We start from the raw sequence: 11,555 nt of genomic DNA on the forward strand, positions 1-11,555 counted from the left end.
TGCATATAAGTTGACCTGGGAGATAAAAAGAATCTCCTCCCTTCACCCTTGAGGTGCAGCTGGGATCTAAACCCAGAACCTTTTCCACATAACGCCGACGTCGTAACGCTCGTCTACCCTGCCTTCATAAGCACTAATCAAACTGCCAGAATTCAAGTTTCGGGCAGAGTCAAATCCACTCATGCCCACCTAATTACTTCGTGTTTCTAACCTGTGTGGGTTGCAGAATATCACTGCTGGCATCGCTGGCGTAGTCTTCTTCATCGCTGTTAGCAGCAAGCATACCCTCAGACTTTTTCGGCACATTGTTGTTTTGTGGTGCTTCCCCTGGCACGTCCATAGCTTCTTCCACAGTCTCTGAACCTGTGTCATCCCCTGCCTTTGTCTGTGAAAAGAAATCTGGTGTAACGCTTTATGAAAGTTGTGCATGACAGATCCACTTGCAGCATAACATCTCAAAAGACCCTAAAGTTATCACATCCAGTAAAAAAATGTTTTAAAAAAACACAGAAACAAGCCTCAACCTACAATATATTTAATACTAAATATCTCCCACATAGAAAAGACAAGATTAGAGTAGAACATGTTTTCAACAAGAACAACATACACACACACACACACACACAAAAGAGAGAGAGAGAGAGAGAGAGAGAGAGAGAGAGAGAGAGAGAGAGAGAGAGAGAGAGAGACAGAGAGTGAGAGAGAGAGAGAGAGAGAGAGACTATACAAATGACACAAAGGTAAAAAGCTACTGGAAAAGGTTGGGGTATCTCTCTTGCACCAAAAGGCAAACGGCATCATAAAGAAAATTTACTTTGAATGAGCAGTCTCCTCTTTCTAAACGAGTAGTGGGCCCACTAACCTATTCTCAATCAACCTGGTTTGGAAGTTACCTCAGGGAAAAAAATTCTCTCAATCGATTTTTCAATTTACCTCAGCAGCAATGGAGTAAGCACACTTAATATCAGCAAAGGTAAGTTCATTCTGGTGCTTGAGTTCATAGCGGACATCTGGCGACAGGAACAGCTAAAAGAAGAACAAAAATCCACCACAAAACAGTTAAATGACACATTGTTCAAAAACATATCTTATAAATGTGGTCACAAAACAAACAAAAACTGTCATCAGAACTAATGATTACACAGTGACATTTTCCAAAGAAAACTTATAATAATGAAATCCTTACAAAATATGATTATGATATGATAAAGGTCAAGGAAAAGCCAACAGAAACACAAGAAATATTTCTTTTGTACCTCAGAGTTGTTTTCTTGTTACTTACTTTCCTTTGAGGTTGTTTACATGTAGGTATCCTTATTCCTTCATCAAATATCATATTCCATTGCTAACTACATAAATACATTTGTACAAACCTTTCCTCGTCTGGTCTTGTTGCGACTGCCTTTGTCATAAATGAGGTGACTGCCACTCTTCACTGTGATGCAGGCATGCTCTTTTGACAAGGACTGCAAACACAAACAAATCCTTATGTATCGATGAATTCCCCTTCTTTGGGGCATACGACATCAAAATCTCTTTTATGTTTCTGACCGAGACTTCAGTTCAGTTCAAAAGCTGTGTAATTGTCTTCGTGTGGAATCGTAAAAGATGAAAAGATTTCTAACTAAAATAGATTGACACAAACCAGTAACTCAATGAGCTTTCGACAGCATATCAAAGTCGCTACTTCTTAATGCTTTTGACAGATTTGGATTTGGATCTAGCTTTAAAAAGTGGGTAGAGATTTTGATAAAAGGTACTACAAGCTGTATAATTCATGGAGGTTGGTTATCGGAGAGTTTTAACGTATTTAGTGGAATTCGACAAGCTTGCCCGTTTTCGCCGTTGGCTTTCGTCTTGGCGGTAGAATGGTTGGCAATTAAAATAAGAAACAGCCCTATAGTTGGGATAATTACACCGAACATGATTAATCAGGATGGTACGATAATAAAAATAAAACAAATGGCAGATGATACAACACTGTTTTTAAAAAACCGAGATGATGTTAACATGGCAAAAAACATATTGAACCAATTTGAACCAATTTAGCAAAGTCTCAGGGCTACAATTAAACTTTGATTAAACGAAAGCTTTGAGAATGGGGAGAGAACCAACGGAACCTAATCTGCCTTTCCACGTTGTTAAGGAGATTAAAATTTTAGGGATTAAATTTAGAAGTTGTAAAATGGCAAAAGACATTGAGGAAAACTGGAAATTCAAAATGGAGAGTCTTGATGCCATGATTAAACAGTGGAGTAAAAGAGATCTCAGTATACAGGGAAAAATAACAGTTATTAAAACGTTTATGACTTCCCCATTCGTGTATATTATGCAGTCTGTTGGTCTTCCAAAGCAAGTTCTCACACAGCTAAACACAAAACTATATAAATTTTTATGGCAAAAAAAATATAGTAATAAAAAAGCTTTTGAAAAGATAAAAAGGAAAATTATGGAGTCTGAATATGAGCATGGTGGATTGAAAATGATCAATATGTTTGATATATAGAAAGTGTTTTATTTAAATTGGATTGGACGGTTGCATGAAGCGGGTCGAGAAATTGGAGTGCAATCCCAAAATGGCACATTCAACCACAGATTTTAATCATTTGACAAAAATTAATTGCACACAAAGGGAATTACAAGGAATTGAAAAAATTCAAAATGATTTTTGGAAAGAGGTATTTTTGACATATCTTGATAATAAGAATAAAGTAGGTTTAGAGGAAGTTGACAGAAATAATGTTGGTAATCAACTGTTATTTAATAATAGACTGATTCAGTTTAAAGGTAGAGTGTTGGATTTTGTAAAATGGCGCCAGAAAGGGTTAAATGTTATTAATGATTTGTTGAATGTTGAAAGAAATCAGTTTCTGTTTTGTGAAGATGTACAGGTCACTGTGCAGCAAAACCCTGCTATAACCTTTTTTGAATACAACGCTGTGATGAATGCAATTCCAAAACAATGGAAAGATTGGATTGTAGACAACCCAGCACATATAGTTAATGTAGATATGATTGATGATGAATTGAATGTGTTTAAAAGCAAACCTAAGTTAATTAAGTTATATTTAAAGAAAAAAAGGAATTATAGCATTGAAAAGTCTCATGCAATCGACTTTTGGAAAAGAAGTCTGATCTCCTTAAATAATAAAAGATACAAAATAAAAATAAACAAAAAATTAAAAAAATTAAAAAAACTCAGAGTGTCAACAAATTACCCTTATTATTTTCTTGATGAAAGTTCCTCCCTAAAACTTTAAGAAATTAACAAAGACCCATAGACACTACCGCCAAGCCCAGTATGGCCTTCTCTATTTCCCAAAGATGCACAGTGGTGCGTCATTTACTTACAATAATGAAAAAAAGACACATGTATGAATCTAACTTCATCAAGTCACAATGATAAGAATAAGATCTCTGTTTCTTACCTTGGATGGAATATAGACTTGGCATGATTCACCTCTTCCAATGATGTTATCACCTGGACACACACATGAGCATGATTTATTATACATTCACACTGTGTCACAGAAAGATGTATATATATGTGACCAGACAAAAATCTATCTACTGGTACCTATGAGCTGCCGAAGATCCGGAATCAAATTTCTACCTTTGAGCTCATGGGGATCCAGTTTTCATTGCGTAGTATTTTAGTTAGCGTCCTTTTTGTTTTCTTAGTTCGATCTTTTTCCTGAAATTAGTAAATCAAGTGTTGCTCTAAAACTATATTTTTGTCCCTTTATTCCGACAGCTCAATAGTTTCAGTCAGAAATCTAAATAAATATAACTTTCTTCTCCGGTCTAGTTTCTTGTCACCTACTTTCTCCTCATGTTTAGTATTCGTACAATTTATCCTTGCACCTTCCGAGCGGCGTTCGCGCCGGGAGGCAGAGCAAAGCAAGAGTCGAGTCCACATCATTCCCTTTCGTTTGGATTCTTGTTGTGTATTATGGCTTCGTAGGTGTGCAACATGATCTTTGTCCCAAGGTATGTAATATGATGCATTGTTATTTCATTATTGACGATGTATATTCATTTGAGGGTTTTCTTCATGGTTTGTCTGTTAGAGCAATTTGAAGTGAAGTCAGTCAGTGAACATGCGCTTTTTCGACCGGTCTATGAAAATGTATACCGTAAATGGAATCAGCAATTAACATTGATCTTTTGATGCTTAGGTTATTCTGATATGAGATAAGTGCATAAATCAGCGGGAAATAAGTTTTAGATGATTTTTGAGACTTTCCCCAAGCTAGGCATAGTGATCAAGTACAACCCCTCTTTCCCTTTTTCTTCCCCACCTTAGCTATTTTTAGGTTGTGACGTCAATAGATCGTGTAGTCTGTGATGTCATAAAAAGGATTTCCACGCACAGACCCATGACGTCACCGGAAGTTGTGTATTAGTTTACTCAGAGCAGTGATGTCGTAGGAATGTGTGTAGTTGGGGAAACCCCTTTTTCAAAATGTAAACAGTTCTGTTTGATTTCTGAATGTCAGCAATCAAAGTTTAGATTCTTTTCATGAGACTTTATAACATTGTTAATCAAATTGTAAAATCGTTTTTGGAACATTATGAAATATTTCCATTGAACATTTGCACTTATACAGATCACATTCAAGCAATTGTAAAACACAGGCACTCCAACTCAAGGTTGTTTTATAATTTTATTTGAACTTGATTCTTGTATAATTTTATTAGAACGAATACTTACTAGTGTTTCTTGTATGTTTTCAGGCCCTTCAAACTTCTAGCTTCTAGCTTCTAGCTTCTAACTTGTGTGTTTCCAAGATCACCCGAGTTTCTGACAAGTTAAATATGGAATAAAGAAGAGAAATGTCAACCATGTCTTTGAGACTTCTTTGTCATCGCTATCTTCCTCCTCCTCCTTCCACCCTTCTACATATATATACATATATAGAATGACGTCAAGAGCGAGAATGCATAGAAATTATACATGAGCAAGGGAGATCATCCTTTACTCTGTGTGTGTCTCCACCGCCTACATTCCAACAAGGAATTTTGAAAGCAGGGAGCACACTTGTTGCTCCACACACACACACACAAGCCGTATATATCTATCTATATCTATATACGACTTGTGTCTGTCTGTCTGTGTGTGTGTCTGTGTGTGTGTCTGTCTGTGTGTGTGTGTGTGTGTGTGTGGAGGCAACACCTGTGGATTGTAGAGTTCTGTTTGTGATGGGGTCTGGCGGCTTTTGTCTGTCTATATGTTCTTGCCTTCCTTTGAGTGGGCTCAAACTGGTGGATGAAAATGTTCACACGTGCTCTAAGACGGCGAACCGCCACGCTGTCTGTCTCTGTCTCGCGATTCACCCGGCGAAGCCGGGTATTCCTCTAGTATATAAATATATAGAGATAGATGACAGTGGATTTTTTGATAAATAGATTCGACCTTTGCACTTGACAGTTTGCCTATAAAGATGGTCTCTTTGCTGTCAAATTCTAACAAAACTAGTACTAAACAGGGTCAGCCATGAATAGTTAATCTTATTAAAAGACTGTCAAGTCTCGAAAATTTACTTTCCGTGATTGTGGAAGTTTCCAGAATGATGCTATTGCTAGCCGTGTTTTCCCCATGTTCTTGGCCCTAATGTAGTACACGATGCCGTTGAAACGCCAAACGTGTTCCTTTTTTGTTGTTCTTTGGCAGGCTTTAGTTTTTTTTGGTGGCATAATTCAGTGCTGTGCGCTTCATCTCCAACCGAAAGCAAATAAAAGCAGACGAGAGCCTTGTTCAGTTGGAGTTGTCTCCCGTACTCCTATCTTTAGTGTGCTTTAGACGGGTGTACCCAAACGGCTCATACCGCAAACGGTTAGGAAAACGAAAGATCTGCACTGTACAATTTCAGTGCACCTGTACGTGAGAGCGCTCGGTCGCTTTTTGAAGATTTCTATCATGAAAGGAAAATTATCAATTAACAAGCTGTCCGAAGGAATGGAGTTCTTATCGGACAATGACCGCGGCTATGTGAATTGGACATTTGAGCCTTTTAATCGGTTTATGTCCGATGCCTACCGACATCCCTGATATCCCTTAAGTTTAACCAATATATCTGTTCATTTCAACTTTCAAATGGCTCTTATCATTAAACTGCGAGGGTTTTTTTAATCCAAATGAGCACACATGCATATATATATCTACCTTCAAACACTGGATAATCTTTGTTTTCCAGGCCTTTCTGCTCTTGCACTTTCAGGTAGGCAACCTGCACAAATACAGTCATCCAATAAATTTTTTGTTAGTGTCAGTGTCACGGTCAGCAGTTGAGTATCCTCTAAAGTTTCACTCATGAGGTCAATTTACATACCTTTACCCCCTCCCCCCACCCGTTTAGTACCGATTGAAAGAGACCTCTGCACTCGCTGGTGAACAGCTATGAACAGCCAATGGGACTGGCAGTGGCAGCTGTTTAGCCACAATGAGCATGTTCTTGCATGGCAAGCACCTTCACAGGGATACTCGCCTATTAATTGTTGCCGAAGCATAGCCTTCCACGGTCCCCAAGAAAAGCTAGTTCCTAACTTCACTCACCATATTACTCACCGCTGAGAAATGGGGTCCATTACAAAACAATTGCAACAAGATTGCATTATCTTAACCTCCTCCACCCCCCCCCCCCCCCCCCCCCATCAGGGCAGCTATAGTCCACCTGGATTATTCCCAGAGTAGTGCAGACTCCCTCCAGGTTTACTTACCGGCTTTTTCTGTGAGCCTGTGAGGTCCTCATCAGTTTCATCGTCAAATTCGTCATGATAAATGGCCTGTGTAGCATCCAGCGTGTCAATGTCCATGATTGATTGTGCTGGAGCGGTGCAACCCCAAACTTCTCCACTCCACTTCCTTGGGACCACTGAAAAAGGACGAACACTGCAAACAAAAGACTGCTTTTTAGATTCTGGAATACGTTTGGGGAATAAGTCAGTTTTGCCACAGATATAAAGATCTTGAGGGATGGGGATGGGGATGGGGATGGAGAGTGACAGAGAGTGACAGACCGAGACTGAATGAGTGGAGCCCCAATCGTACAGAGCAACTCCCGCCAAACATGCAAATAACGATCCAACCAAGACGGAACATCAGACCAACACCCCAATGTACCTCCACTCGCTGGTAGAATGATCTTATTTCTCACGATCGGGGATGCTGAATAAGACACAGACTTCTGTGGTAAACGTAGCAGGAACAAAAACAACAGTGTGCACCTTTCAAAAGCCGTTTCTAGCAGACCAAAGGAAACACATCTTGCCAAGGGAGATCACTCTATGCGCAGTATCGATGCCGAGAATTCCCGAGATCATCCGGAGACGAGGGGGACAGACAGAAGTGAGGAACGAGGAGATTTCGGGGTGTCTCGGGTGTGTCTCAGCCCCTTGTGCTGGATGAAATGGGGGTGAAGAAAGAAACCATCAGACCTGGTGATGGTATGTCAATTTTGAATGCATTCAAACATCGCATCTATCTGCTCTTAGCCCAGATCGCTCTTGTCAGGACACTCTTTGGGTCAGACTGCATTTTTTTTTATCTGGGATAACACCTGCGTTACCTTTTGATGTTCATTATGTGCAGCCGGTTTGCATGCAATGATTGCAGCCCAAGCACCATCAGGCAGAGCAGTTGCAGTTCACAAGAACTGCAAAAAGTGACATATATTTACAAACACCTGTTGTCTGAATAAGTGCACCTACATATAACATGTACATTTCAAGAAAAAAATCAAATCAAAATAAAAAGGTTTATTGTCTAAGCTAATGCAACCTGATATATTTATAAGGGTTACTGAAATGTACCGAGACCTAGGTCAGCCAGTAACAAAACCAATGGGAGATAAAACCATATGACATCGCCCTGTCGTCTGCCGCCAAAGCTAGCGGGCACTCCAGTCCATGGTGCATATATATATATAAACTTGACGTAGAATTAGGTACTGCATGGATGCGCACCTGTGCCGTCTGTTTACTAGAATACCTCTAACTCCCTGAACCCCAAAAGCCACCTTTTAATATTTAAACTCTCTGCCAATTCCACCTGTAACAGAAAAGAACATTCGCAGCGACCTCGCTGTGATCTAAACATGCAGATCACGACAGCAAGTCGTTAGTGGACACGGCTTCTTACGGTGTTGTTGCGAGCATTTCAGGTTGCCGCGACTAGTTCACGACAAGATCTCAGCAAACAGCTGTGTAGGAGATGGACATCCTAGCTATATATATACTAGATGAATACCCGCTTCGCCGGGTACGGCTTCGCCGGGAAGAAGTCGAGCCGAATATCCGGCTGCACCGCACGAAGGAAGGGAGATAAACGCGCAAAACACTGGAGAAGAGTAATACCCGGCTTCGCCGGGACAGTGACCTTCTAAAAATAGTATAACGGGAATATGGATTGAGCGTTGTCGACAGTGACCTTCTAAAAATAGAAACGGGAATATGGATTGACGCCACACGAAGGAAGGGAGGTAAACGCTGAAAACACTGGAGAAGATAAGGAAGAGTTAATGGTAGTGGATCCAGACAAAAAAAACAAAATTGGTTCAGCGCTGCGCGCTGAGAGCACGTGTTGAAATATCTCATCGACCAGGTTGTGTCCTGTCCCGGGTGTACCTGAATATGCCCACCAAATTTGAAACAGATCCATCGAGAACCTTGGCCGCGCATCGCTAACAGACACACAGACACAAGTCGTATATCTATATATATATACGACTAGTGTCTGTCTGTCTGTCTGTTCGCGATGCACGGCCAAAGTTCTCGGTGGATCTTTTTGAAATTTGGACACCGTATTCAGCTACACCCCGGACACAACCTCATCGATGAGATATTTCAACACGTGCTCTCAGCGCGCAGCGCTATGCGCGCTGAACCGATTTTGTTTTTGTTTTTTTGTTGTTGTCGGGATCCACTACCAGTAACTCTTCCTTATCTTCTCCAGTGTTTTCAGCCGCGATTATCTCCCTTCCTCCGTGTGGCGTCAATCCATGTTCCCGTTACTACGTTACTATTTTTTAGAAGGTCACTGCACGTTACTATTTTTAGAAGGTCTCCAGTGTTTTGCGCGTTTATCTCCTTTCCTTCGTGCGCCGGCAAAGCCGGGTCCCAGGCACAGCCTGGTATTCGGCTCTACTTCTTCCCGGCGAAGCGGGTAATCATCTAGTATATATATATATATAGATATATATTATAACCATGATTGGAAGTCGCAGTAACATTGCAGAAACTCTAGTGTTAACTTGGGAGATCATGTCAAGATCGCAGCAACAACTAAGAAGTTTCTAGAGATATCGGCTAGCCACAACCTGGTCAACAGCAAGATCTAAGATTAAACTCCAGAGCAATTAATCAGGAGCTCATTGTGATGTTGTCGTGAATTAGAGCAGAATGATCAAATTGTTCAGATAATAATTATTTACAAAGTGGCTCAACCTTCATACTGGCATAATATACACTAATACAGACTAGCCTGGTAGTACATTTATTTTCCAAATAAGAGTACATGTACAGCAGGGTTAATATAATCAGTTAGACCTTGTAGAGTCGCATTCTTCTAGTTTATCGTTACAAGAAATAGGTTTATATACATTAAATATAATGGTATGTCACACGCATTCCTTCTTTGCCACTACTAAAGCAAACGTGTGCAAGATTGTATGTTACACGCTTTGATGCCGAAATCAATTATTTTGATTCGGCCTAAAAAAAAAATAGGTGTGGTTACGGTAACCCGACCTACCCTATTTTTAGTGGCCGACCCTATAACTTTTTATTACATTTGTCAAAAAAATTAAAAAAACACAAGAAAACGAGTGCAGAAAACGCAATGAAAGCGAAAGCGCCCGAGTCGCACACTTATTTCCCTGTGAAGTAGGTTTAATTTGTACACATTAGAAAAAAAAGTAAAAAAAAAAAAAAGTGATTGCCTACCTTCCTACCCTATATTTTTTGGCTATGTTACCGTAACCACACCTATTTTTTTTTTGGCCTTATGCATTTATTTCTGAAAAATGTTAACTTCACATACATTCAGTCACTACCTTAAACACTTATGTTTTCAGTATTCATTTCAAGTGATCACAAACGTAGAAAAATGGGTATCAAAGTGTTGTTACATTTTGTTGTGCATTCTGAATAGTGTGCCAACAGCCTTGGTCAGTCAACCACGTTTTATCTGTGTACTTCGTCCGATGCTCAGGATCTACAGATAGGTGACGCTTTGGCGATTGAGGCTTCGTCTTCAGCTCTGACACGCACGCAGACAGTCAGGCAGGTCTAATCTGCACCAGCGGTGTTGGAAGGTTTTGATTTAGAAACACTCGAATGTTACTTCGACGAGATAAACGAGTCAAAAGTCAAAAGTGTGCCCCAAATTCGGAAAATATTCTTTCAAAACGGCACTGTAAAACCCATCAACATCACTGTGAGAAAATAAACAATACAAACACAACCAGTTCCCCTGTGGAACATTTCGGGTGGACTTTCCCGCGACCTGACCTACAAAAATCCTCCGTGTTCGTTCGCGCTTTGCATTCAATCTGTGTTAGTGCGCGTGTGTGTTTGTGTGTTTAGCTTTCGTTGGTATGTGCTGTTTGGTTCAAAATAAGTTTATCTTTTTTCATTGAAAGATTCAGAAACGTTGGTTGATACTTTGTTGAATGCATTCAACCAGAAAAGACACGAAACGCATTGAATCTATCTTCTGCGCGCATGCGTGTGTAGGGTATGTGTAAAAGGGCAATTGTGTTTTTCAGTCTTGTTTTGTGCCTGTTATTTCATCCCCAAAAACTCATTTCTGTCTTTCTATGCCTATGCTGTGAGACATAATCGCCATTACGAGTTAGTCGTGTGACAGAGAGTTTTCTTGCACACTCGACTGCTGCTGTCTCACTTCGGCTACGCCGTCGTGAGACATCTACAGTCTCGTGTGCAAGAAAACTCTGTCAAACGACTAACTCGTAATAGCGGGTAATGTTAGTTGGTAATGTATTATATTGTGACTTGTAAGCATTGAAAGCATTATCCACGTTTGTAAATGTTATTATGTATTCTCTGTTTGACTTATTTCTGCAGGCAACACGTTCCCCAAGAAAGGACAGATGGTTGTAGTGCATTATACAGGTAAGATGCTTTTTTGCACTTCGGAAAAGACATATATTGCTAGAAGTTAATCCAAGTTGCTGTGGGGGGTAAACTTGATATGGCATTTATTATATCGGAAGGCTCCATATGTTACCTTTTACTCATATGATGCAACTGTTTTCGATTTAATTAGTGTACCCTCTTGCCATTCAATTTTCAAAATAAAGTATAAAGTATGAGATGCATGGTAATTGGTATGCTCATGTAAAGTGTATACCGAGAGCTTGACCCTTAATTATATTGTACGTGTTGACTGGATAGGCTCATTGTTACTTTGTATGATTCAGAAGGTTATTCACCCACTCTGCAGATATATATGTTAACGAGTGTAAGTATGTTTTAGTGTGACTGGGAATTTTGTTGTTGCTTGGCAGGTACAATAGCAAGTTCAGGATATGTGT

At 39.9% G+C, this 11,555-nt stretch overlaps 2 protein-coding genes and 1 long non-coding RNA gene across 3 annotated transcripts in view; 2 read left to right on the top strand and 1 right to left on the bottom strand.

Annotated features, from left to right (window-relative positions):
- Positions 1-7,256, bottom strand: part of LOC138966680 (mediator of DNA damage checkpoint protein 1-like) — a 37,975-nt gene extending 30,719 nt beyond the window's left edge. The window contains exons 1-7 of the mRNA XM_070338982.1: positions 7,124-7,256; positions 6,721-6,892; positions 6,167-6,230; positions 3,429-3,481; positions 1,374-1,466; positions 934-1,026; positions 212-385 (exon numbers count right to left, since the gene is read on the bottom strand). Coding sequence (XP_070195083.1) covers positions 212-385; positions 934-1,026; positions 1,374-1,466; positions 3,429-3,481; positions 6,167-6,230; positions 6,721-6,816 — 573 coding nt within the window. The 5' untranslated portion in view covers positions 6,817-6,892; positions 7,124-7,256. The remainder of the gene's footprint in view (positions 1-211; positions 386-933; positions 1,027-1,373; positions 1,467-3,428; positions 3,482-6,166; positions 6,231-6,720; positions 6,893-7,123) is intronic.
- On the top strand, positions 3,544-4,843 carry LOC138965855 (uncharacterized). Its single transcript, XR_011455540.1, has 2 exons — positions 3,544-3,990; positions 4,738-4,843. It is a non-coding gene; the product is annotated as an uncharacterized lncRNA (long non-coding RNA).
- A 54-nt stretch (positions 7,257-7,310) lies between the features above and the next one.
- Positions 7,311-11,555, top strand: part of LOC138966684 (peptidyl-prolyl cis-trans isomerase FKBP1B-like) — a 17,501-nt gene continuing 13,256 nt past the window's right edge. Inside the window, exons 1-3 of the mRNA XM_070338989.1 lie at positions 7,311-7,446; positions 11,086-11,133; positions 11,529-11,541. Of these exons, the coding sequence (XP_070195090.1) occupies positions 7,410-7,446; positions 11,086-11,133; positions 11,529-11,541 (98 nt within the window). The 5' untranslated portion in view covers positions 7,311-7,409. The remainder of the gene's footprint in view (positions 7,447-11,085; positions 11,134-11,528; positions 11,542-11,555) is intronic.

This window comes from Littorina saxatilis, linkage group LG5 (genome assembly GCF_037325665.1).
Source record: "Littorina saxatilis isolate snail1 linkage group LG5, US_GU_Lsax_2.0, whole genome shotgun sequence".
Lineage (NCBI taxonomy): Eukaryota > Metazoa > Mollusca > Gastropoda > Littorinimorpha > Littorinidae > Littorina > Littorina saxatilis.